Raw genomic sequence first — 23,967 nt, 5'->3', positions numbered from 1 at the left:
CTGCCTCTCTAATCCCCCAAAATTAGGTGTGGTGGTGTATATCTGTAGTCCGAGGTACCAGGGAGGTTGAAGTGGGGGGATTTCTTGAACCTGGGAGGTCGAGGCTGAAGTGAGCCACGATTGCACTATGGCACTCCAGCAGGAACAGAGCAAGTCCCTGTCTCAAAAACAAAATAAGAACAAAAACAAAAAAAAACACGGCTGGGCCCAGTGGCTCATGCATGTAATCCCAGCACTTTAAGAGGCCAAGGTGGGTGGATCACCTGAGCTCAGGAGTTTGAGACCAGCCTGTTGGGCAATGTGGTGAAACCCTGTCTCTACCAAAAATACAAAAATTAGCCAGGCATGGTGGTAGGCACCTGTAATCCCAGCTACTTGGGAGGCTGAGGCAGGAGGATCACTTGAGCCCCAAAGGCAGATGTTGCAGTGAACTGAGATCATGCCACTGCACTCCAGCCTGGGCGACAGAGTGAGACTGTCTCAAAAAAACCAAACACTTTTAACACTAAAAATTACCACAAAGCAGGTCATTTTATGGGGAAGAGCCAGAGGAATGGATTGCAATGGAGCACCAGGAAACTTTTGTTCTTTGAAACTTCCACTGGAAGAAACAGGACATTTTGAGGGTGATGGCTATGTTCATTATCTTGATTGTGGAGGATATGCATGTTAAAACGTATCCAGGCCAGGCATGGTAACTCACGCTTGTAATCTCAGCACTTTGGGAGGCTGAGGCAGGGAGATCGCGTGAGGTCAGGAGTTTGAGACCAACCTGGCCAACATGGTAAAACCCTATCTCTACTAAAAATACAAAAAATTAGCTGGGCATGGTGGCAGGCACCTGTAATCTAAGTTACTTGGGAGGCTGAGGCAGGAGAATCGCCTGAACTCAGGAGGTGGAGGTTGCAGTGAGCCAAGATCATGCGACTGTACTCCAGGCTGGGCAATAGTGAAACTCAGTCTCGATCTCCTGACCTCGTGATCCGCCCGTCTCGGCCTCCCAAAGTGCTGGGATTACAGGCTTGAGCCACCGCGCCCGGCCGAAACTCAGTCTCAAAAAAATAAAAATAAAAAAGTACCCAATTGCACACTATACGCACAGTTTATTTTCTACCAATTGTATTTCAACAAAATTAAGATACCACACATTTTCTATCCCATTTTTTCATTTATTTTTATGAGGAGCCTCAAAAAATGGAAGTGGCCTTGGTAGGGAAGGAATGTCGTGATTCTGAGTACAGTACGGCAAATTATTTTGCCTCAGTTTCCCTAACTCCATCCAGTGCATATGAAAGTGTCTATGTGTGTGCAAGGTAGGTCTGGGCTGAGCTCTGGCCCTCCAGTTGTTTCCCCGTTGCGGGAGCCTAAGCCAGGGTGCCCAGGACTCCTCTGTGGCTGGTGGGCCTGATGCCCACAGCTGGCGATTCAGGAAGGAGGGGCCTGGACCAGGCTGTGTCCCGGGAAAGATGACGGCTGCTGCGGACTCTCCCGCCCCCTACAGCCCGAACCGGGTACTGCAGCAACGAGGTGCTCAGTCCAGGGAGAGGTCGGAAAGGTTCTGGGCACAATGCTGTAGGAAGTCAAAGTCAGGCACGGAGAAGGGCACGCGAGACCACTTTTTGGCCTGGATCCGCCCTTGAGGGGTCTCCAGCAGCATGCTGCGGACTTTCAGCGCTGGCAGCTTCACTGACTTGTAGATCATCTGCAGTCCCCAGATCTAGAGGTGACAGAGAGGGTAGGGTCTGGGTCTCTGGCCTCAGACTGGACTTCTCAAGTTGGAATTCCCTGAATACAGGGCCTTTTCCTCCCACCTGAGATGTCACAGACTGTGGGCTCCCTTAGGCAGGGGCTGGACCTCCCTCTTCAGACTGGAGGCCATGGGGTGGGACTGTCTCCCATGTCCTAGTGAGGGCTCTCTGAGGACCTCTGAAGAGTGGGGCTGAGGACTCTGGGGCCTGGCACATGGCCCAAGCTCTTACCTCCCCACAGTTCCTGCAGCTGATGACACCCCCAGGTTTCCAGTCCTTGAAGACTTTGTTGATGACCACAGGATCCCTGGAGACGTTATAGTAGATCCTGGAGAGGAAGAGGAGTGGCTACAGCCCTCATTGACCCTCCTCAGCCCCAGATCTCATGCCCTCCTGCCGGCCAAGCCTCTGCCTGGACCTTGGGCCTTCCTGCTGGTCAAGAGGCACAGACTTCCCAGGCCAGGAAATCCAGTCTTCAGTGAGTTCTACCTGTGTAGCCTCCATCGCACGTTCTCTTGTGCCCAGGTTCAAGCCTCAGCATTGGTTACCTGGTCTCACAGTCTCCTAACGGGTCTCTCTGCTTCCATTCTTACTCCCAATCCCAAGCCATCCTTCCACCAACTGCTAGAGTGATCTAAAAATATAAATCTGCCCTGACACTCTGTTCCTTAAAATCTATCCAAGATTCCTAAGAGGAACCTCCTGGATAAAGGCTACACTTACACACCTGACCTTTAAGATCTTCCATGGGCTAGTCTGTCTCTTTCTAAATCTCATTATTCACAGTCCCTCCCATTCAGGTCAACTGGCATCTTTTTTTTTTTTTTTTTTTAAGGCAGAGTCTCACTCTATTGCCCAGGCTGGAGTGCAGTAGTGTAATCTTGGCTTGCCTCCCGGGTTCAAGCGATTCTCGTGCCTCAGCTACCCAAGTAGCTGGGATTACAAACATGGGCCATCAGGCCCAGCTAATTTTTGTATTTTTTTTCTTTTAGTAGAGAAGGGGTTTCACCATGTTGGCCAGACTGGTCTTGAACTCCTAACCTCAAGTGATCCACCCACCTCGGCCTCCCAAAGTGTTGGAATTACAGGCGTGAGCCACCGTGCCCAGCCCTCCATGGTTACCTTCTCATTTGCTCAAATTCAAACCAGACCCATTGAGACCTAGCTGAAATGCGACCTCCTCAATTGAGAAAACCTGTGTGAAGATCCTTGGCACAGTGGCCTGGAACACAGAGGGTGACATAATGAATGGATGGAGGATGGGGGAAGGTTACTCTCTAGGAGATAGAGGATGGGGAGATGGCTCAGGGATGGCCAAGCTCTCTTGATATCCTCGGAGTAGGTAGGACCAGAGGGTCAATGTGTGGTCTTTTGACACTTAGTATCCTGAATTCCAGTTCTTGCTCAACCAGATAGTGGCTGTGGGAACTTGGGCAAGTCACGTAGCCTCTCTGAGCCTCTATTTCCTTGCCTGTAAAATGGAGACAGGGATAAAACCTGTCTAACCAGATTATTGTGAAAATGCAGAATAAGTACTTGCTACAATGCTCTTTAGCTTTCCAAAGCTTCAAAGCACTGTCTGGATGGGAAGGATTCCCAGTCCCCCATCCCACGCCCCCATCCCGATAGCCCCTTCCACAGGTCTCACGAGAAGTTGGGGTTCACGTTGACATAATGGGTACCCTCCACCTTCCGTATGTCGCTACCATGGCCCACAGCCACCATGCAGTTGATGCAGAGTAGCTGCACGTGCTCCACTGGGAACTGCCGCCGCTGGCTCTCCCGCTGGGCTGCCTGGGCCGCCCGCTTGGTCAGGGCTGCCTGCTGCAGATCCCGGATCTGGGGTGGGAGGGGACACTAGGCATGATTGGGGCCTAAGAGAACGTTCCTTGGGGGACAAAGGGTTCCCAAAGACCTAAGATAATTTGTATCAGGAAGAGACTTTCCTTAACCCTCCCTGGAGCTTAAAAGAAGCTCTATTGCTGGGTGCAGTGACTCATGCCTGTAATCCCAGCATTTTGGGAGGCCAAGGAGGGTGGATCACGAGGTCAGGAGTTCGAGACCAGCCTGGCAACATGGCAAAACCCCATCTCTACCAAAAAGACAAAAATTAGCCGGGCATGGTGGCGCACACCTGTAATCCCAGCTACTCAGGAGGCTGAAGCAGGAGAATTGCTTGAGCCCAGGAGGCGGAGATTGTGCCACTGCACTCCAGCCTGGGTGACAGAGTGAGACTCCGTCTCGGGGGAAAAAAAGCAGCTGTGGAGAACAACAGTGTGGGTAGTAGGGGGCAACAGTGGGAGGGATAAGCTTTCCTGCTCAATCTTGAAGGATTTTAGGTAAAGCTGCTTCTGTGAATCTGTCATGGGGCATCATTAACAATTATGCTGGGACAACAGGGAGCACCCTGGACAAGGCAGGATGGTGATGGCCCTGCCTCAGGGGAACCGATAATATAAGTCCAAGTTCTGGGCTTATCTTCTGCACGTGGACTTATCTTGTCCCCTCTGCCTCGTTCCAGAAGGGCTGTAATGCAGCTCTTCCAGATACATAAAGGATAAATAAAGAGCCTTGGACAAGGCCTGTTCCTAAGGCCTTCTGGAGTCCAGGTACTGCCTTCCCTGGCAGCCCCACCCCTGGCCTCTATCCAAACCTTCCCTAGGTGGGCAAAGTTAGCCCTGAGATATAGAGGGGACAGGGGGACATATGTGTGCAGTCAGAAACCTGCCAGGGAGGGGCTCTCTCCTCCCCATGCCTCCCACAGGGCATGTAGGCCACCTGCAGACCTTGGCCTGGTACTCGGCCTGGTCCATCTTCTGCACAGCAGCCACTGCCTGCTCCATCAGCGTCTCCAGCGCCTCGTTGATCAGCTCCCGCTTCAGCTCCCGGCTACCCTCAGTTGCTACAAATGAGTACACACTCTGATCGGCCCGGGCACGGCCCCTGGCCTGGGAAGGGAGACAAAGGGTGTCCTGAGTGGGGCTGGGGCCCCACACAGGATCCTATAAGGGTGCCCGAGTGGAAGGGAATGTGTGAGTACCTGGACCATGGAGATTTCATTGGTCAGGAGCCCATAGCGCACCACCACATTGCACTGTGGGATGTCCAGCCCCTCCTCTGCCACGCTCGTGGCCACCAGAAGGTTCAGGGTTCCATCTCGGAACTTCCGGATTACTTCTTGCTGGTCCCTCTGCAGGGGAAGAGCAGGGAGGAAAAAGAGGCTGGTACATGAGGTGGCTCAGGCTGACTCCACCTGCCAGAGTAGCCTCTCCTGATTCAGCCTCACTCCTAATCTTGGTCCATCTCCCTGGAGTACTTGAATCCCATCTTTATCCCCAGGTACCCGCAGGATCTTGCCCATCTTCCCAGATAACTCTCCAACCCCTATCTTCCCTAGGGACTCCTAAGGCCCCCTACCCCTCTAGTCTAGGAAAAACTCCCAAGCCATAGCCTTCTCCTGCAAGGGACCCCAGACCTGATCCTCTGCCCTGAGGAACTACATCACCCACCTCTTTCCCTACAGACCTACAGACCCCCATGCCCACCCTTCTGCCCCCAGGGACCCCCAGACTGGGAGAGGCTTCAGCACTGGGGATGTCAGTGTCTACCCCTCTCCCCTAGCTCCTTGCCCCTCTGCCTGGGGACAGTCAACCTTCTCTTTCCACCAGTTCTCCCTGCCTCCACCCCTCTGTGCTGAAGACCCTGTTCCCCACACTTCTCTCCTATGGAATCCCCCCCGCAGTGCCAGCATCTTTCCCTGAAGCCCACACCTGGGTCATGTGGGTGCTCTGGCTGCTGTTCCCAGCCCCAATCAGTAGCTGGGCCCGAATGTCCACGGTCTGCAGGCCCGGCTGCTGCTGAAGCCAGAGCAGGAGGGAGTGTGCGCTCTGGCGGGTGCGGGTGAAGATGATACCCCGGGGGCTGTCAGAGCTCCTGAACTGCCTTTGCAGGATCTTTTCCAACATCTCCAGTTTTGGATTCTCCGGGCCATGAGTTGCCAGGTGGGCCAGCACATTCTTATGGTCTGTTGAAAACCCCAAAAAGTTAGCCGGGTGTAGTGGCACATGTCTGTAGTCTGAGATACTTGGGAGGCTGAGGGTAGAAGGATTGCTTGAGCCCAGGAGGTCAAGGCTGAAGAGAGCTATGATTGCATCACTGCACTCCAGGCTGTGTACGGTGTAACAGAGTGAGACTCTGTCTGAAAAAAAAAAAAAGAAGAAGAAGAAAGAGAGAAAGAGAGAGAGAAAGAAAGAGAGAAAAGAAAGAAAGAAAGAAAAAAGAAAGAAGAAATAAAGAAAGAGAAGCCCCAAACAGAGGCAGAGGATTCAGATCTTGGAGTGGGGAGGACACTGGCGGAGGAGGTTCTCACAGGAATAGGACTGCAGGAGTGCAGAAGGTGGGGGTGGTAGAAGGATGGAGCTCCTGCTCAACTCCCCCACAGCAGCACCAAGAATACATTTAAGGATGCCCTGGCCGGGTGCATTGGCTCATGCCTGTAATCCCAGCCCTTTGGGAGGGTAAGGCGAGTGGATCACCTAGGTCAGGAGTTCGAGACCAGCCTGACCAATATGGTGAAACCCCCGTCTCTACTAAAAATTAGCTGGGCATGGTGATGCACACCTGTAATCCCAGCTACTCCGGTGGCTGAGGCAGGAGAATTGCTTGAACCCAGGAGGGGGAGGTTGTAGTGAGCTGGGATAGTGCCATTGCACTCCAGCCTGGGCAACAGAGCAAGACTCCTTCTCAAACAAACAAACAAAAAGGATGCCTCCTACCGAGCCCACGCTCAAGGCCAGCCTCACACCAGGGTCACACGGTACAGAACCTCAGACTAGAACCCTCTTCTTCCCAGTGACTAGGATGACCTTTGAGCTTTTCACTCTGACCTCTGCTACCCAGATCTCTTGAGCCCCAGCCTGTGCTGAGATTTGCAACCTTAAATTTCACCCTCTGACTTTCAGTCTCACTCTCTCCCAGTCTAAAGGAAACACTCCTAACTAATGTTTTTTAAAAATCTGGGCCGGGTGCAGTGGCTCACACCATAATGCCAGCACTTTGGGAGGCAGAGGCAGGAGGATCACTTGAGCCCAGGAGTTAGACCAGCCTGGGCAACAAAGCGAGACTCTGCCTCTAGAAAAAAAAATTTTTTAATTAGCTGGGAGTGGTGGTGCCTACCTATAGTCCTAACTACTTGGGAGGCTGAAGGGTGAGAATTACTTGAGCCCATTAGGTCGAGGTTGCAGTGAGCTATGATTGCACAACTGTCCTCTAGCCTGGGTGATAGAGCAAGACCCCGACTGTTTAAACAAAAAAAAAGTCAACAACGTGAATTAATTTTAACAACTATGCAAAAACCTTCACAAACGAGGAAACAAACCAGTCCTACCCATGGCCTTGGATTTTGGTTAGAAAAATAGGGTCTCCACAAGTATCCTCGCGGGCACCTTCCCACCTGACCTTGTCCCCTGTGCCCTGGCCTCTGACCTCGCATCCAGGTCCCATCATCCCCGGGCCGGAATCCCCCTCCCGCCCCTCACCATCGAACAGGGCCAGCAGTCGGCGCTCGGCACACAGGATCTGGGTTTTAGTGACGTGCTCCCTGTGATAGAAATCCTGCAGCGCAGCCAGGGCATCCACGGCGCGGACAGTGTCATGGATGAGCAGCGCGTCATTGTAGCGCCTCAGGTGAAGTGCGTACACCCGCTGCTCCTGGAGCCCTGCCAAAGCCGCTGCGGGCAGAGGCCGAAGTGTCTGTGCGGCCCACAGCCCCGCCCCTGTCCCGCCCCATAGGGCCCTCCCACTCAGACTCCGCCCCTGGAGTGGCTAGGCCCTGCCCCGAAGGCCTCCGCCCAGGCAGGCCCCGCCCCTGACTCCTCCAGCATCCTCGCCTCCGCCTGAGGGGCTGCCCCTCTCACCAGCCTCGCTCAGCTTCACCACCTGCTGCTCATACATCTGCGTCCCAAAGTTCCGGCTCAACTCAGGCATCTCCAGGTGGTCGTGGACTTGGTCCATGAGCTTCTTCAGCAAGTCCCCAAACGGATCCTGGGCAAGAAGAGAGTTGGAGGGGATTCCCGCACACACTGGAGGATGGGCACCCAGTGGGGGTGCTGACCCCGGTGTGTAGCACGCTGCGACTGCCTCACCCATCTGTCTTAGCTGAGGGGTGAGCTCCAGAGGGAGGCCGGCTGGGGTGTGAAGGAGTCCTGCCCTGTCTCACCCACGATGTGCTCTTACCCTTTGGCCTGGGCACGGTGATGCCTAGTGTAAGGTACATGGATGTGCTTTGGTCAAGGAATAGGCTGAGGCGGACATCCGGGCCAGAGTGACTCAGCGAGTTTAGGGGGCAGGCACATACTCCACTTGCTATGTAACCTGTTTGTGTACGTTCATACTGGACTCTACTGTCAGTAGAAGGTATAACTGCCCTGCTGACGCTGCGCACAGGGCTCGGTTCAGCTCGGCACGGCAGGGCACGCTGGCATGCCCAGAGAGAGAATAATGCTACTAACTCCTGTAAGGGAGAGCCGGCTTGTGCCCAGAGGGAAAGAGTTAAGCTGCTGACCCTGACAAAGCTGGCCTTGCAGGCCAGGGAGTGCAGCTGCAGGCATGGGGGCAGCAGGAGCCACAGAGCCAGAGCACACAGCCCAGATAAAGGTGGACAGCGTGAGAGAGCTGCTGAATAAAACTACATTTCACCTGCCTATGGCCCCCCAAGTGTTCTTTCAGCTATCTGCTCACTCCAGACCACAGCGTGGGCTCAAACCTGACCCCAAGTGTAACATTTGGTGTAGTTATGGACCTGACACCTAGTCCTTGTCCAGTCCAGTCATAGCAGACACCAGGCCATGTCCATACTGGAGAGGGCTCAGTAGAGCCTCAGCACAAAGTATCCCTGCTCTCTGGTTTCTACAGCACTCCCCAGCATGTCAGTGCTGTGACAGACACCGGCGGTGCCTTCTGAGTCAATCCAAAGAGCAGGCTATGGGCATGGGCTGTATCTGCCCCATTTCACAGAAAGGAGAAATTGAGGCTTAGATACATAGCAAGTGACCTGAAGTCACAGAGCCTGTGAGGGCGGAGTCAGGGCCCAAGCCTAGGTGTCCTAACTTGACACCAGCTCCCGCTCTCACCGTGTCCCTGCCCCCACATACCTGGCTGCGCCTGTGGCAGAGGTTGTACTGTTTGCAAGGCTGTTGGCTGTGCTCCTGCAGCCGGGGGCGATAGTTCTGGGGTGACATGATGCACCACGTGTCCAAGTTGGCACAGAGCTGGGGGCAACAGAGAGGACTTTACTGGAAAGGGAGGGTCTGTGGGGACAATGGGCAAACCTTTGGGGCAGGATGGATCCCAGCTGAGGACAGGACAGTGTGGGCCATTGCGGGTGTGGGCATTTGTCTACTCAAATATTGCTCGCCCTCTACCAGTCTTGTTCTAGGCACTGGGGATACAAAGGAACTCCGATTGGAGTTGGAGAGAGAGATAATAAACCAGTAAATAATAATAGAATCGGCCAGGTGTGGTGGCTCACGCCTATAATCCCAGCACTTTGGGAGGTCAAGGTGGGCACGGCAGGGCACGCTGGCATGCCCAGAGAGAGAATAATGCTACTAACTCCTGTAAGGGAGAGCCGGCTTGTGCCCAGAGGGAACTTGTGCCCAGAGGGAACTTGACTTTGGGAGGTCAAGGTGGGCGGATCACCTGAGGGCAGGAGTTTGAGATCAGCCTGGCCAACATGGTGAAACCTCATCTCTACTAAAAGTACAAAAATTAGCCAGGCATGCTGGCATGCGTCTGTAGTCCCAGCTACTCAGGAGGCTGAGACAGAAAAATCACTTGAACCCGGGAGGTGGAGGTTGCAGTGAGCCAAGATCGTGCCACTGCACTCCAACCTGGGTGACAGAGTGAGATTCGGTCTCAAAAAAAAAAAAAAAAAAAAAAAAGAGGCTGGGCATGGTGGCTCACGCTGTAATCCCAGCACTTTGGGAGGCCGAGGCAGGCAAATCACGAGGTCAGGAGTTTGAGACTAGCGTGGCCAACATGGTGAAACCCCATCTCTACTAAAAATACAAAAAATTAGTAGGGCGTAGTGGTGAGCGCCTGTAATCCCAGCTACTCGGGAGGCTGAGGCAGGAGAATCACTTGAACCTGGGAGGCGGAGGTTGCAGGGAGCCGAGATCATGCCACTGCCCTCCAGCCTGGGCAAGAGTGAGACTCTGTCTCAAAAAAAAAAAAAAAAAAAAGAATAGAACCTTGCAGAGCACGTTAACAAGCTCTGAAGAGGATAGCACTGGATGACATGACAGAGAGCAGAGGGGGTGATCAGGGAGGACTTTCAAGAGGTGGCATTAAGCTGTTCAATGAACAAGGAGGAAGCAGCAGGTAAAGTTCAAAGGGAAGGGCATTCCAGGCAAAAGAAATGGTAAGTGCAAAGGTCACAAGATGGGAACAAGCCCTGCATGTTCAAGATGCAGAAGGCAGGCCAGTGTAGCTGTAGTATGAGCTACAACAGGGAGGGCGCAGGAAATGAGGTGGAGAGGTAGATCATGTGGAACTTTGTAAACCACAGTAGAGTTGGGAGTTGATTCTTTGTGCCATAAGAAGCCATTGGAGGCTGGATCTTAGGCGAGGAAGGGGCCAGACACTGCCATGGAGAGCCTGGTAGGACTGGTGGGGATGGGGTAGTGGCAGGGCAGGCAGGGAGGGAGGGAGGGAGGGAAGTCCCTGGTGGGTCTGGCAGTGGGAGGCCCATAGGGGCCAGGCTGACCTGCAGGACGTGGTCGATGGCCCCATCGAGCTTGGAGGCCCCGCCAGTGCCTGGGGAGGCTGTGAGACCCAGCACCTGGGGTAGGGGCCGTGCCCTCTGGAGTTTAAGTTCTAGGTACCGGCTCATGATGACGTTGTAGACAGTGTCCTTGTGCGTGTGGTGGCACTCATCCACCACAATCAAGGAGAAGGCTGAGGGCACAGGGGGAAAGGCTGTGACCTGTGTTTGCAAAGCCCTTCCTCCCATCAGCTTTCAGGTAGTCCCCACAATCGTCTAAGAATTCCTTCTTCCCTTCATGACTTGCAGCTGCGTCCCAGGATGGAGAGCCAGGCAGAGATGATTTCTCTCCATTTCACAGATTAGTAAACCAAGGCTCAGCTGAGGAAGGGACTTGCCTAAGATCCTACACCATAGCCCGGCCTGTTTCTACTAGAGTGTCTGCTGGGCTTTTGTGAACAGGCAAGCCCCCACTCCCACAGAAACTCCCAACACCTTGATTCCGGGGGGTGCCCTGGGGTTAGCGGGAGGAAGTACCCCAAATGCATATCCTTTTCCTCCTGGCCATGGCCCTCACCAGTGAGCGCCACGTGCTCTTCCTCCTCGGGGCTGGTCAGTGCCATCTGCAGAAGCTCTGCTGTGCAGATGAGCAGGTCATGGCACCGGGCCAGGTGGCCAAAGCCAGCACGTGGCCCCATGTCCCCACTCAGTGTTGTCATGGTCCAGCGTCCATCCAGCATGCGCCTGAACTCTTCACCATGCTGGGTCACCAGGTGCACCTGGAGGTGAAGAATGAGCTGGGAAGAGAAAGCTGAATCTGGGGCCAGGGAAGTGCGGGGGAGGTAAGGTGACCCGCAGGGCATGGCTGGGTATTGAGCCGGGGTGGAAAGACAGGTGAGCTTAGGGATGGCCACAGCAGCTTTGGAGTTCTGGCGGGGACTGAGAGGTGCCTGAAGAGCTGAGACCCTGCTTGGTGGTGGGGGAGTGGGGCGGGGACAGACCACTCACCCTGTTGACCAGTACAACCACCTTGGCTCCATCCACAGTCTCTAGGTGCCGCTTGGCCACATAAGCAGCCGCCCGGGTCTTCCCAGCCCCTGTGGGCAGCCAGATGATGATATTCTTGCCCTCCAGGGCAGGCATAATCACCTCCCACTGGTAGGGCCGCAGCTCCATTCTGGGAATAGCAGGGGACTCAGACCCACTGGCCCCTCCACCCCTCCCAACTCCTGGCCAGACCAGTTCGTGCAGAGACCTCCCTTTGCCCAGGACTCCACCCCACTTGAAGGAGGTGGGGCAGGACTCCCTCAGAACCCATCAGGACTCTGCTCTGCCCAAAAGGGGGAGGCGGGAGTAACACAGGCTACACCTGCCCCCTGCCCAGCCCAGGTCTCACCTGCTCTAGTTGGTCAGTCTGCCCAGGGCAGTCCCACTTAACTCAGCCTGGTGCCACTGTGCTCAGCTCAGAGACCCGAAATGGAAACTGAAACTGAGGGAAGGAGCCAGCTGAGCTGACTTAGGAATCTCCCATCCCCGCCCTGGGAAAAAGAACCGTTTGTGCTAACAGTCATCGCCAACTGCCGCGAGTACAAACTCCGGGACGAGTACTGCCGCTGCGCCAGCGCCCTGGTAGGCAGGATCACCTCCCATTGGTGGGGCCACAGCTCCATTCTGGGAATGGCAGGGGACTCAGACCCACTGGCCCCTCCACTCATCCCAACTCCTGGCCAGACTGGTCGGTACAGAGACCCCCCTTTGCCCAGGACTCCACCACACTTGAGGGAGGTGGGGGAGGACACCCTCAAAACGCTTCAGGAGCCTGCTCTGGCCAAAAGGTGGGGGTGGGAGTAACACAGGCTACACCTGCCCCCTGCCCAGCCCGGGTCTCACCTGCACCACCAGGTAGGCCTGCCCAGGGCGGCCCTGCTTAGCTCAACCTGGTGCCGCTGTGCTCAGTGCAGATAGCAGAAATCAGAAATGGAAACTGAAACTGAGGGGAGGAGCCAGCTGAGCCGATTTAGGAATCTCCCAGCCCTGCCCGGGAAGAAGCACCATGTGTGCTAACAGGGAAGCACTCTTTCACTGCTACGGAATCCTCTACGCTTTGGCCCTTTTGCAGTCAGTTGTAACCACGTCCACCCAGGTTAAGGTTAAGTCAGGAGGTTTTGACCCCTACTGCCCTGGCATCTGAATCAGGAGCAGCCTGGAGGAGGGAGAGGTGGGGGCTGCAGCCAGGTAGGACTGCCCTGGGCAGACCTACCGACTAGAGCAGGTGAGACCTGGGCTGGGCAGGGGGCAGGTGTAGCACAGGACCAGGTTTCAGGCTTGCTGGGGAGAGCAGCCTCCAGTTTGCAAGAGGTCCCTGGGGGGCCAAGGTGAGCCTGCTAAGGCTGGGACTATACCAAAGAAACAATCACACAGAGAAATAAAAAGCTTTATTGTTCCCTCTAAGGGATTAATGCCAGGGAATGAATGGTCCCCACACCCCCACCCCTGGGGGAGACTGACAGTACAGTACTGGACAAGGCATGGCCCCTCCAGTTTGGACTGAACTTCCAACCCCTGAAGCCATCACTCAAGCTAAAATGAACAGTCCTGGTCCTCAGGGAAACAGCCAGCAGGGCCAGGCCCAGGAATCCAAGCCTCCAAAGCTCTTGGGGACCAGGTCTGGGGGCCACCACGGCTGGGCAAGTTTCATCCCTGGCCACCAGCCACTCTAGAGGGACTGGGCCCCAACCCAGGAGACCTCTCACACACAGTGAAGGCTGGGATGGAGCTGCAGGCTTGGGGGGTGCCTGAAGGTCCAGAAAGGGCTGTAGGATCAGGGGCCGGAGGGCCCTTGGCTAGAGTGTCTCAAGTTGAGTTGGGTCCGTGGGGCCAGGGCATCCCCTAAGGATCAGATCAGAATCCGAGGTGGAGACATTCAAGGTCAGGGCTGCGGCCCAAAGCTGGGCCTACTTGTCAATGAGCCCTCCCTCCTTGAGCTTGAAGTAGAAGAACTTCTCCAGGGCGCTGGCGCAGCGGCAGTACTCGCTGTCCGGGGGGTTGTACTCGCGGCAGTTGGCGATGACCCGCTGCAGGTCGGCCACAAAGAGCTTCCGGGTCACGTAGTAGCGGCTTCGCAGCCGCTCAGTCATGGTCTTCAGGTCTGGGGCAGCAGGAGGCGGAGCACAGCTTTAAGAGGCTGAGGATCATGGCAGGGCTGTCCACCGGGGTGGGCCCCATGGGGCTGCAGGGCGCAGTGAGGGCAGGAGCAGGTATGGGGATGGAAGAGGAGGGAAGGAGATGGAATGGAGGGTCCTCACCAATGGGGAAGCGGATGACCTCGTAGTAGTCAGGGGCCTCCGACTTCTTCACAGGCTCCATGAAGGGCCAGGCACTGGGGTGCGACTGGAGAGAAGAGCCGAGCTGGGGACAGCCCTGCTGCACCCACACCAGCCCGAGACCTCCACCCACCTCACACTGCATCAAGAGGCTACAGCCATTGGTGCAGGGGCCCTGGAAAGGCAACCTGGTCTCCCCACCTTGATTTGGGCCAGCAGGTTTTTGAGGGTTGTGTAGAGCTGGTCGGGGTCCTTCAGCTCCTTCCTGGGGCGAGACACCAAGTCTGAGGCTCCGAGTCCCTCTGCCCCACCCCCAACCTGGCTCCTTTGACAAAACACTCACCCCTTCTCCTTCCCCAAAGGCTTCCAGCCCGTCTCTCCTGCAAAGTGGGAAGTGGGAGAATGTCTCTAAGAATGCTGGTCCGCACCCCAAGCAGCGTGCCCCCACTAGCCCGTAACCGAGACCCCTGCTTACGAATGCCAGGGACACTCTCCACAGGGATCTGCCTCACCCCCTCCTTGAAGCAGCTGAGCCCCGGGTAGACCTTGCGGATCTGGGCCTGTTTGCGCTCAATCAGCTTCTTGATGATCTGAGGGAAGGAAGGGTCTAAGAGGACCAGCTCCAGCCCAGCAACAACCCCTCCCAGGGCCATAGTCAGAGCCACCGGCTGCACCCACCCAGATGCAATGCCACCCAATCCAGCACCTCCCTCATACCTTCCCCAAGGGAGCAGAGCAAGAACCAAGATCCTGGCCTGTCCCCTCCTCACTCACACACACACATACACACATGTACATGTAGTACAGGTCTACACACGTGCGCTCGCCCCTCGCATGCACATTCATGAAAACTCCCACAGATGCGCACATGCGCACACCACCTCTTTCTGCTTCTTGATGATGTGGGACAGCTCTGTGTAGGGGATGCGGGGATTCAGCTCACACTCCATCAGTGTTGCTCCCTCGTAGTCCTTGATGTAGCCCAGGTATCGGCTTTTGGGCACCTTGATGTCCTTGGAGAAACCCTGGGGGGTGGATGGTCATGACCCAGTCCATCCATAAGTATTTCTCAACTTCTGTAGTCCCTCCCCTGGGAGCACCAGAGGGGCGGCACGTGCCATGTGACACCTCTTGCTCCTGAACCTCCTCCTGGGGCACTGTGAGGGTTTGAACTGCCCCTGGAAAGGTCCCAGGTCAGCTGCCCACTCCTGACTCATCCCGAAGAGCCCCCCAGTTCCTCCGGCCTGCTCTACTGGCCCCCCAGTTCCTCCGGCCTGCTCTACTGGCCCCCCAGTTCCTCCAGCCTGCTCTACTGGCCCCATAGGCCCCCTTCTCCCCTGGGGCAGTGGCAGCAGAGGAAAGAAGATAGGCATGGAGACTTTCCTGGCAGGTGTCAGGTGAAGTAGGGGACATAAAGGGACTCCTACTCCATCCACAGAGAGGCTGGACAGAATGACCCCAGGCTTCAGGCAAAGGACCGGTGTGGGACAAGGCTACGGGTCACCTGCTTTTTGAAGTAGCCGATGGCGTACTCATCCGCGTAGGTGAGGAAGTAGAGAATGTTGTGCTTGATATGATACTCCTTCAGGTGGTTCATCAGGTGGGTCCCATAACCCTGTGGGGGAGGGGAGCAGGACTCACCAGGAGCTGAGGATGGGCTGGTGCTGGAGAGCTCTCAGAGTCCAGAGTGGAGCGCGTGGATTGGAAAGGAGGTGGGGAGAGGGAGAGCATCCAGGCAAAGAGGAAGAAAGGCAGCTGACAGAGGGAGGGGAGTTTATGGGGGGAAGTGAAAGGTACAGGCTTTCTAAGCTCACTCTGGGCCAGGTGCAGTGCTTCCTGTTTTACAGACCGATTCTCAACCCCAGAGGCGAGTATTACCACCTCTATTCTAGAAAAGAGAAAACTGAAACTCGGCTATGTTAGGAAATGCGGTCAAGGTCAGGCTGCCAGCCGTGGCAGGGCCGGGTCCAAACCCGACACAGGCCAGCGATTCCCAGTCCCTGGGCCTCAGAGTTGGGAGAAGAGGGAGAGGGAGTCACCAGAGGCCTGAGCAGGAGCAATGCCTCCCACACATCAGGGCCAACGATGCGCCACGCAGATCTGAGGTATGTGACACACAGAGCCAGCAACCCTACGAGTGGGTCTGTTGTAACAAAGGACAGAAGCCAAGGCTATCAGCATAGGACTACTGTGATTACAACGGTTAGTTCGGCTGGGCACCGTGGCTCACGCCTGTAATCCCAGCACTTTGGGAGGCCGAGGCGGGTGAATCACTTGAGGTCAGGAGTTGGAGACCAGCCTGGGCAACACGGTGAAACCCTGGCTCTACTAAAACACAAAAGTTAGCCAGATGTAGTGGCGCATGCCCGTAGTCCCAGCTACTTGGGAAGCCAAGGCACGAGTATCACTTGAGCCTGGGAAGTCGAGGCTGCAGTGAGCCCTGATCATGCCTCTGCACTCCAGCCTGGGTGAGAGAGACCCTGTTTCAAAAAAATAAATAAAAAATAAAAAGTAATTAATTCCCCCATGTATGTAAATGTTCTTGTGATGAAGAAAACCCTAGTCCACAGGTCACCAAAGCGTGGCCGCCTCTTGGGCTCTGTCTGTGAACAGGTGGTTTCCTAATCCACAGTTATCGAAGTACGGCTGCCACCTTGTGGGGATGTGAGGAACAGGCCACTAAGAGAAGAGCAAGGGGCTGCTGCATCCCACACATCCCACTGCTCCGAGCTGGCCCAAACTCCGGAGCGAGCTGTGGGCTGCGGCTGCGGCTGGGGCTGGGGAGCCGCACTCACCTTGACCTGCTCATTCGAGGTGACAGCACAGAAGACAATCTCCGTGAAGCCCTGGGTGGGAAACATGCGGAAGCAGATGCCACCGATGACCCGCCCATCCTTGATCAAGGCCAGAGTCTTGTGCTTCCTAAGAGAGAGGTGGGCACGTCACAGCCCCTGCCTGTTTCCTTCAGGTCCCCAGAGCCCTGGAAGTCTGAACTGTAGTCAGGGTTGGGCAGTGAGAAATAAGAATGCTCAAAGGTTGAACCTCAGAAGTGGGGAGCAGGGGATCTCCAATTTTGAGGAGTGAAGAGGCCAAGGAGGAAGGGACGCGGGGGTGCTGCCCTGGGGGAGGGGCTCTCTGGGGACGCACGGGTCAAAGACGAGGCGGGCGATATACTCCTTAGGCATGCGTGGCAGCTGGTGGGAAAAGACATTCTGCAGCCCCACGAGCCACAGCAACACCCGCCGGTTGGCCTTGGGCGTCAGCGAGTTGCCGATGACGTGGAACTCAATGATGCCACGGCGCTCCTCCAGGCGGGCTGTCTCATCCCGGGCCGCGTTGGCCGAAAGCAGGCTCGTCTGGGCACAGCAGAGGGGTGGTGAGCTGGGGTTTCAGGTTGGTGGGGGTCCCCCAACTGGTCAGCAGGTCGGGCTGCCCACCTCAGGACCCAGCATGGCAGCAGGGTCAGTGATGGTCAGCATGACCTCATTGACTAGCTCCATGGGGATGTCACCCATCACACGGAGCCTCTTGGCATCCTCCAGGGTCAGGTTCTCCGGGAGCTTCCTCTTCTCACCTATTGGGGAGGCAGGCAAGGTTGCTCAGGATCAGTAAAAAAAGTTTGGGAAGGAGTGAATGATGGTCAGAGGTCAGGGATCGAGTATCCACCTGGCATGGGCTCGGCCCCTGCAGGATCCAGACTCAGGGAGTTGCTGCTGCCTCCGCCCATGCTGGGGCTGAAGATGGGGGTGCTGGGAACAACTGCTGCACTGACCGAAGCTGAGGAGAGAGAGAGAGAAGTCGACCGGGGGACTGAAGCTGAGGAGAGAGAGAGAGAAGTCAGGGACCGGGGGACTGAAGCTAAGGAGAGAGAGAGAGAGAGAGGTCAGGGACGGGAGGGCTGAAGCTGGGGGCAGGTCCCTCAGTGGGATCCAGGGCCTCCAGCCCAGCTGAGCCCTCTTCCACCCAGGAGGCTTAGCTCAGCCAGGCAGGCCAGACACCCTACAGAGCATATCATGGCACATACCTGGCCGGGGCACCAGCTGTGTCCCCTCTGAGGGTGGCATGGTGAAGCCTGACTCCCAGATTGGAGAGTTTGCCCCATAGATCTCCTCCTCCAGCATGGACAGGAATCTGTAAGGAGGACACAGTCTGTCCCACAACTCTGTTCTCCAAGGGTGCAGCCTGGGCCAGGCAGCAGAGGGACTGGAGGCTGGTCAGAGCAGACCCTGCTCTTAGGGAACTGGGGACCTGAAAGAGGGGACAGCCCCTGTCTTCTGGGAGCCTCCAATTGAAGGTAAGACAACAGGACACATCCAGGACAGAGATCAAAGAGGCTCAGTTTCACCATGCTGTGCAGCACAGGGAGACAGGTCTGAGCTGATGCCATCCTGTGCTGTGTGGCCAGGCAGGGCACCTTGTCACCCTGAATCCCCTCACTGCCCTCAGTATCAAAATGGGCTCAGACTCCACCCCACCTTGCCATCTCTTGTTCCCACCTGATGGCGGAGGGCACTAGAGAGCCAGGATTAGTCAGTGAGGGTTTTTTGAACAGGGGAGTTATGACCCAGATTTTAAAAGGTGTGGCTGAACAGAAGAAAATTGTACAGAAAAGACCAGAACAAGAGTAGAAATTGGTTTCACTTCAAGCATAAGCTCTGATTTCTTGGAGCGCTGTGCAGGGAGGGAGTCTGAGGCTGTGTCCAGGCCCCCATGGGAAACAATTAGTAACATCTACCGGGGCGTAGGGTGGGGCGGGGGCAGCGTTAGCTTGGGCTATGTACCTGCCATCCCCAGACTAGTACTAGCAAGTTGCTTCTGGGCCATGGGCAAGTCTGCCAGGTAGACGCCCAGATCCCAGAAGGCCCATGGAGGGAGAGGAGGGACCAATCCAGGAAGCCTTCCTGGAAAAAAGGGGACAACAGGGAGGATGTGAACTTGGGGCCAAATCCTGACAGGCCAGAAGGAGCCTTACTTGGGGAAGTGAGTGAGGATGAGGGTCCTCTTCTCAGGCACCAATTTGTCCTTCTCCACTCGGAACTTTTCCAGGAGCTGCCGGCGGGTAACGGTGAAAATGGACCGGAGAAGGCTTCGCCCAAAGACATGAGTGGTTTCGTAGCGGGGGAGACTATCACAGCTCTGGGGCACGTGGCAATAACAGAGCCATCTGGAGTAGGGAGTTGAGGGGGAGACAGGTGAGGGCGGAAACCACTGAACCCAGGCTGGGCCTGCAAGCCTCCCCCGAAGCTGCCCCTGGCTGGGCCTACCTGGTGTAATTGACCTTGTAGGTAGCCACATCTTCAGCCTGAGACCTCTGCCGAAACTGGGCAGGTGTCTCAAGCTTCCAGTAGTTAAGGCAGAGCAAGAACATCTTTGAGAGCTCAAACATCGTCTGCCGCTCCCGGGGAGCCAGGTGACTAAACTTGTACTGCACAAAGTTCAGCACACCCTGGGAAGGGGTGGGTGGGGAATAAAACCAGGAATGAGATGTGAGCAGCCTGCAGGGCCTTCTTAGACAAAGGAAGATGCTCCCTGAGGCCAGGGACAAGGTTCTCCTCTCTCTCGGGTGCTCTCTATAGAAAAGCTCTGCCCCCTCCCTACCACCATGTCCACCCTGAGGTTAGCACAAAACACCCTCCCTTCTCTGAACCTCCCCACTGTTCTCAGCTCGAGGAGGATGGAGAACACAGGCTCCCCACTCCTCCAAGCTGTCCCCAATTCTCCTCTCCGCTATCTCCAATTTCCCTATCCCACCTGCTCAATATTAGGTTTCTCAAATGGAGGGCTGCCCAGGGACCCCTCCACCACGGGCCGTGTCATCTGCAGGATGCATTTCCGCAGGAGCTAGAGAGAAGAGGAAGGGGGCATAGAGTGGAGCGGGGCAGAGCTGCAGACAACCCCTCAAGGCCCCACCTCCTTCATTCACACCCTCCTTCAGTAGAAGCTCACCTTGAAGAGGTAGAAATAGACCTGCTTGGTGTCTGTGTCCTCCTCCTTGTGAACAGACATGAAGAGATTCTCCACATCCACCACCATCCCCAGCAGCCGGTTTATTTCATCCTCTGACACATTCTCCAAGTGAGATACGTGGTCAGCTGCAAGACAGATGGCAGAGTTGGGAAAAATTGATAGAAGAAATCAACAAGGCTTCTTGACCCTCTTTACAGCCAACCAAGATGCACACTCCGTCCCTCCAACCAGTGTGACCAACAGTGAGACTGACTGCTCCGATAACAGCCATTGGGTTGCCTGGGCCTGTTCTGGGCTGAGAGATTTCCTTTCCCCTCCCTTGGTGCATACACATCCCCCAACCCAATCCCTCCTTCGAGGCATCTTTGATTTTTTTCAGAGATGAGGCTTTGTGGCACTTGTCACCCTGTCCAAGCAGCTGCCCCCAGCTCCAAGGGCGCTGCCTGCCTTACCCAAGGGATGCTCACAACTGCGGCACAGCTCACTCAGGTTGGCAGCTGGCTGCTGCAGATCCATGCGGGGTGCAGTGGGGGGCTTGGGGTTTTTCCAGCCATTACACTTACAGGTTTCATTGGCCTGGAGGCGGAAGGATCGGTCAATGATCTATATCTCTGGGGCAACAGCCGCTCCGCAGCCAGAGCTTTGACCCCACTCCCACCCGAGCCCAGGGATGCCCCAAGCCCCGCCCCTTCACCCCAGGCCCCGCCCCCACCTTGCAAGCCGAGAAGACCCCTAGCTTCTCAAGCTTCTTGGCGCGCGGCAGCCCCCGGACTTGCGCCTTCCTCTGGCTAGCGCGCTGCTGCTGGCTCAGGCCAGGTCGAGCCGGATCCCCCCCGCTCCCGGCCCCCCCACTTCCTACCCCGGGCCCCCCAGTCCCTGTGCTGCCGGCTGGGGCTGCAGCTGGGGCAGGGGCTGGTGCCGGGGTGGGAGTCGGAGTCGGGGCTGAAGCCGGGCTGGGTGCAGGAGTCGGAGTTGGGGCAGGGGCTGGGGACTGAAGGGGCCGGGGCTGCGCAGCCGGGGCCGGGGTCGGGGCCTGGGAAGGTTCCGCCATGGCCTCCCCCGCAGCGGAGAGCGGCGCCGCGCTCCCAGCCCTAGGGCCGCATGGGCAACCGGCGTTCAGTGCGCAGGCGTCGCTGCGCGGCGCGTGACGGGAGTTGTAGTCTTCCAGCGCCTTCCCCCACTGCCTCCAGCTTCCAGACTTTTCTGTCTGGTCTCTTGGCCCCTGACAGCCAAGTGAGGCCTGAGCGAAGGCCCCACATTGACCCCTCTTCACTTGTAATCTCTTTTAATGGTGTCTGGGAGAGTCACAATGGCTGTCCTCTTGGGGACAAGGAGTCTTGGGGACAATCGTGGGGTCTGCCTCTTTCCGGCGCCTCTCTCCCACTTAACCCCCTCCCCCAACTCGCGCACAGGCCCTGCCCCACGCGGCTCTGGACACGAAATTGCAGCTGCGGTAAAGATGAGACGTAGCAACAGTTCTGCAGCAGTGTGGTGGTGACTTGGGTGTGTTCTCCTGACATTCACCTGCACCTTTTCGTGCGCTTTTCTGTATGTATTTAATAATATCACTCAACAAAAGGGAGTTTATCAGGCCGGGTGGCTGGCTCACACGGGAGAATCACTTGAGCCTAGGAGTTCAAGACCAGGCTGGGCAACATAGGGAGACCCCCCCCCCATCTCTACAAAAAAATAAAAAAATAAAGTTTATAGACCGGGCGAGGTGGCTCACGCCTGTAATCCCAGCACTTTGGGAGGTCGAGATGGGAGGATCGCTTGAGCCCAGGAGTTAGAGATTAACCTGGGCAACATAGTAAGACCCTGACTCTTAAAAAAAAAAAAAAATCAATTAACAGCATCAGAGGCATAGCTGTGGTTACGATGGTCACCAAGAAGGCTACTGACGTGGAGGGTGAGGCAGGGGAGGGCTAAGCCTTTCTCTGTGCACTGGGAGCCGCTCTCCTGAAGCCCCGACTGCATCTTCATCTTTGTGGCCCGAGCCCAGACCACAGCCTGCAGCACAGGAGACCCCGGGGGGCGGATGAATTAATACAGCCGGAGAGACCAGTCCGCCTCCTCGTCTCGCGTGTCCGCGTGGGGTTGTGGGTGGTCAGGGAGAGGTAGGGTAGATGACCCAGAAAGGCCGCCCTCCCCTGACTCTGGGAACAATCCTTGCCCCAGGCCTGGTCCTTAGAAGGCAAGACAGCCCCCTTCCAGATGGGGGATCAATCTGCTGTTGGCTGCGCCAGGGTCCGGCTCCCTCGGGTCTGGCTTGGTCGAGGATCCAGTTCCTTCACAGCTGCGGCCTCCCCGGGGCCCATTAACGAAGGTGGGGAAGGGCGGAGAAAGGGTCAGGGTCTGGGATGAGAGTAGCTGCAGGCGCGCCAGGGCGGTGACAGTCTGGCTCTTGGAGGTAAGATGGGCGTGACTGATTCCGAACTCCGCCTGCGTTTGCAGAAGCGAAGGGAACCGAGCGAGCGGAGCTGAGCTCGGCTAGGCCACGGGAGGCCCCTCCTCTCCGGGCGTCCGCGCGCCTACCTCTGCGCTCGGAGCCTCGCGCCCTTGGACAGCAGTTAGTTGCTGACTCGGATGCAGCCGATCGGTAACACCTTCTCCGAGAGCCGGGTGGCATCCCGGAGTCCCAGCATGGGCCTCGCTGAACGGAACCAGGTAGCCACAATGCCAGTGCGGCTGCTCAGGGACAGTCCGCCAGCGCAGGAGAACAATGACCATGCCAGAGGCGGTTTCCAAATGAAGATGGATGCCCACGGCTTCGCCCCGGAGGAGCTGGTGGTGCAGGTGGACGGCCAATGTGCCTGATCCCCTCCAGGCAGCTGTGGGTCAGAGGCCAATGTGTGGCGCTGGCTCTCCCTGAAGCCCAAACAGGACCGACCCGGAGACTCAGAAGCCTTGGCTCTAAGGCTTCCAACCTGACCCAGTAAACAAACGACCCGATGTGCAGCAGCCTTGGTGTCCGTTGTCTTTTCTGAGGATGGGGGTCAGAGGTAGAGGGACTGAAGGCACAGGAGGCAGGAAAGGCACCCCCAAGGTGGTGGTACACCAAGAATCAGGCCTCTGCAGGCATTTCACTTGAGGCCAGGAATTCGAGACCAGCCTGGCCAACATGGTGAAACCCCATCTCTACTAAAAACACAAAAATTAGGTGTGGTGGTGTGCGCCTGTAATCCCAGCTACTCGGGAGGCTGAGCAAGAGAATCATTTGAACCTGGGAGGCAGAGGGAGGTTGCAGTGAGCCAAGATCCTGCCACTGCACTCCAGCCTGGGCCACAGAGTGAGCCTCTGTCTCAAAAAAAAAAAAAAAAAAAAAAAAAAAAAAGCCGCCTGTGGTGGCTCATGCCTGTAATCCCAGCACTTTGGGAGGCCAAGGCAGGTGGATCACTTGACAGGAGTTTGAGACCAACCTGGCCAACATGGTGAAACCCCGTCTCTACTAAAAATACACAAATTAGCAGGGCATAGTAGCAGGTGCCTGTAATCCCAGCTACTTGGGAGGCCAAAGCAGAAGAATCGCTTGAACCCGGGAGGTGGAGGCTGCAGTGAGTTGAGATCACACCACTGCACTCCAGCCTGGGTAACAGAGACTGTCTCAAAAAAAAAAAAAAAAAAAAAAAGGAATCAGGCCTCTGTGGCCCTGGGAGAAATTAGAGGGGAGTGTGGAGCAGCAGCTCCAACAGGGAGCAGCAGAGAGCTGAGGGCCCAGACCTGATTCCAGAACCAGTAGAGAGCTGGGTTGGGGGCAACTTGGATGTGGTGTGGGGTGCTGTGGACAGAGGTGGTGAGGAAAGCCAGGGGCTGCAGCCTTGGCCTTAAGACCAGTCCAGCGTTCCAGGGGCTGTTGGGATTCCTTCCTCTTCAGGAAGAGTGAGATGATCCAGACCCTCTCACTGGTAAAGACCAACCAAAAAAACCCAAAGAGGTTGTTTCTGGTGTTTCAGAGACTAATGATCATCAAATACAGACTGCATGTCACCCCAGGATGATCTGGTAGGTGGGGGAGGGGAAGGGAGTGGTGGAGAAGTGAACACAGGCCCTGAAACTTCAAACTGGTCAGCCCAGGTCAGCCACCTCATCGGAGCTGCTAACAGTAAGAGCCTCTTTCTCTTGGTTACCATGACCGCCAGCATCCCCTCATATTAGAGGGGAAGATTTT

General features: G+C 56.2%; 3 protein-coding genes and 1 long non-coding RNA gene across 10 annotated transcripts; 2 read left to right on the top strand and 2 right to left on the bottom strand.

The window, feature by feature from the left end:
- Positions 1-1,148: 1,148 nt before the first annotated feature.
- On the bottom strand, positions 1,149-12,574 carry DHX58 (DExH-box helicase 58). 6 transcript variants are annotated; one of them, XM_017856617.1, is made up of 14 exons: positions 12,400-12,560; positions 11,906-11,998; positions 11,518-11,686; positions 11,087-11,288; positions 10,513-10,703; positions 8,900-9,016; positions 7,664-7,790; positions 7,286-7,477; positions 5,519-5,772; positions 4,789-4,938; positions 4,535-4,696; positions 3,397-3,587; positions 1,980-2,076; positions 1,149-1,717 (listed from the first exon to the last, which is right to left on the bottom strand). In XM_017856617.1, the coding sequence occupies exons 3-14, from the start codon at positions 11,683-11,685 to the stop codon at positions 1,532-1,534; spliced, it is 2,037 nt and encodes a 678-aa protein (XP_017712106.1). In that variant the 5' UTR covers position 11,686; positions 11,906-11,998; positions 12,400-12,560; the 3' UTR covers positions 1,149-1,531. The 6 variants fall into 6 exon arrangements, with proteins under 6 accessions (XP_017712106.1, XP_017712109.1, XP_017712108.1 ...); XM_017856620.1 differs by lacking the exon at positions 3,397-3,587 and having other exon boundaries at positions 4,527-4,696; positions 12,400-12,574; XM_017856619.1 differs by lacking the exon at positions 11,906-11,998.
- LOC108518351 (uncharacterized) lies at positions 12,060-15,376 on the top strand. Its single transcript, XR_001882350.1, has 2 exons — positions 12,060-12,138; positions 15,271-15,376. It is a non-coding gene; the product is annotated as an uncharacterized LOC108518351 (long non-coding RNA).
- KAT2A (lysine acetyltransferase 2A) lies at positions 12,926-21,038 on the bottom strand. 2 transcript variants are annotated; one of them, XR_001882349.1, is made up of 18 exons: positions 20,512-21,038; positions 20,252-20,375; positions 19,779-19,924; positions 19,584-19,673; positions 19,097-19,278; positions 18,805-18,996; positions 17,857-17,963; positions 17,499-17,609; positions 17,270-17,406; positions 16,980-17,188; positions 16,628-16,754; positions 15,337-15,447; positions 14,701-14,857; positions 14,308-14,422; positions 14,176-14,212; positions 14,034-14,097; positions 13,815-13,899; positions 12,926-13,657 (listed from the first exon to the last, which is right to left on the bottom strand). XR_001882349.1 is itself a non-coding variant. In XM_017856616.1 (18 exons), the coding sequence occupies exons 1-18, from the start codon at positions 20,848-20,850 to the stop codon at positions 13,464-13,466; spliced, it is 2,514 nt and encodes an 837-aa protein (XP_017712105.1). In that variant the 5' UTR covers positions 20,851-21,038; the 3' UTR covers positions 12,926-13,463. The 2 variants fall into 2 exon arrangements, 1 of the variants encoding a protein (XP_017712105.1); XM_017856616.1 differs by having other exon boundaries at positions 14,714-14,857.
- A 75-nt stretch (positions 21,039-21,113) lies between these two features.
- HSPB9 (heat shock protein family B (small) member 9) lies at positions 21,114-22,760 on the top strand. The gene is given in 3 exon segments (XM_017856623.1): positions 21,114-21,347; positions 22,254-22,607; positions 22,610-22,760. Coding segments are annotated over 2 exon segments (351 nt in total). The 5' UTR covers positions 21,114-21,347; positions 22,254-22,385; the 3' UTR covers positions 22,739-22,760.
- Positions 22,761-23,967: the final 1,207 nt, after the last annotated feature.

This window comes from Rhinopithecus bieti, unplaced genomic scaffold (genome assembly GCF_001698545.2).
Source record: "Rhinopithecus bieti isolate Rb0 unplaced genomic scaffold, ASM169854v2 scaffold_44695, whole genome shotgun sequence".
NCBI lineage: Eukaryota > Metazoa > Chordata > Mammalia > Primates > Cercopithecidae > Rhinopithecus > Rhinopithecus bieti.
Note: the sequence above shows the minus strand (reverse complement) of the source record. Positions and strands in the feature narration are given on the sequence as shown.

Coding starts and splice junctions, on each gene's coding strand:
- DHX58 (XM_017856617.1), bottom strand. CDS start 11,685: ATGGAGCTGCGGCCCTACCAGTGGGAGGTGATTATGCCTGCCCTGGAG. Junction 9,017..10,512: donor CCATCGACCACGTCCTGCAG/GTCAGCCTGGCC, acceptor TGTTGCCCCCAG/CTCTGTGCCAACTTGGACAC. Junction 7,791..8,899: donor TCTGCCACAGGCGCAGCCAG/GTATGTGGGGGC, acceptor CTTCTTGCCCAG/GATCCGTTTGGGGACTTGCT.
- KAT2A (XM_017856616.1), bottom strand. CDS start 20,850: ATGGCGGAACCTTCCCAGGCCCCGACCCCGGCCCCGGCTGCGCAGCCC. Junction 15,448..16,627: donor CCTCGAATGAGCAGGTCAAG/GTGAGTGCGGCT, acceptor CCTCCCCCACAG/GGTTATGGGACCCACCTGAT. Junction 14,423..14,713: donor TCATCAAGAAGCAGAAAGAG/GTGGTGTGCGCA, acceptor TCCTTCCCTCAG/ATCATCAAGAAGCTGATTGA.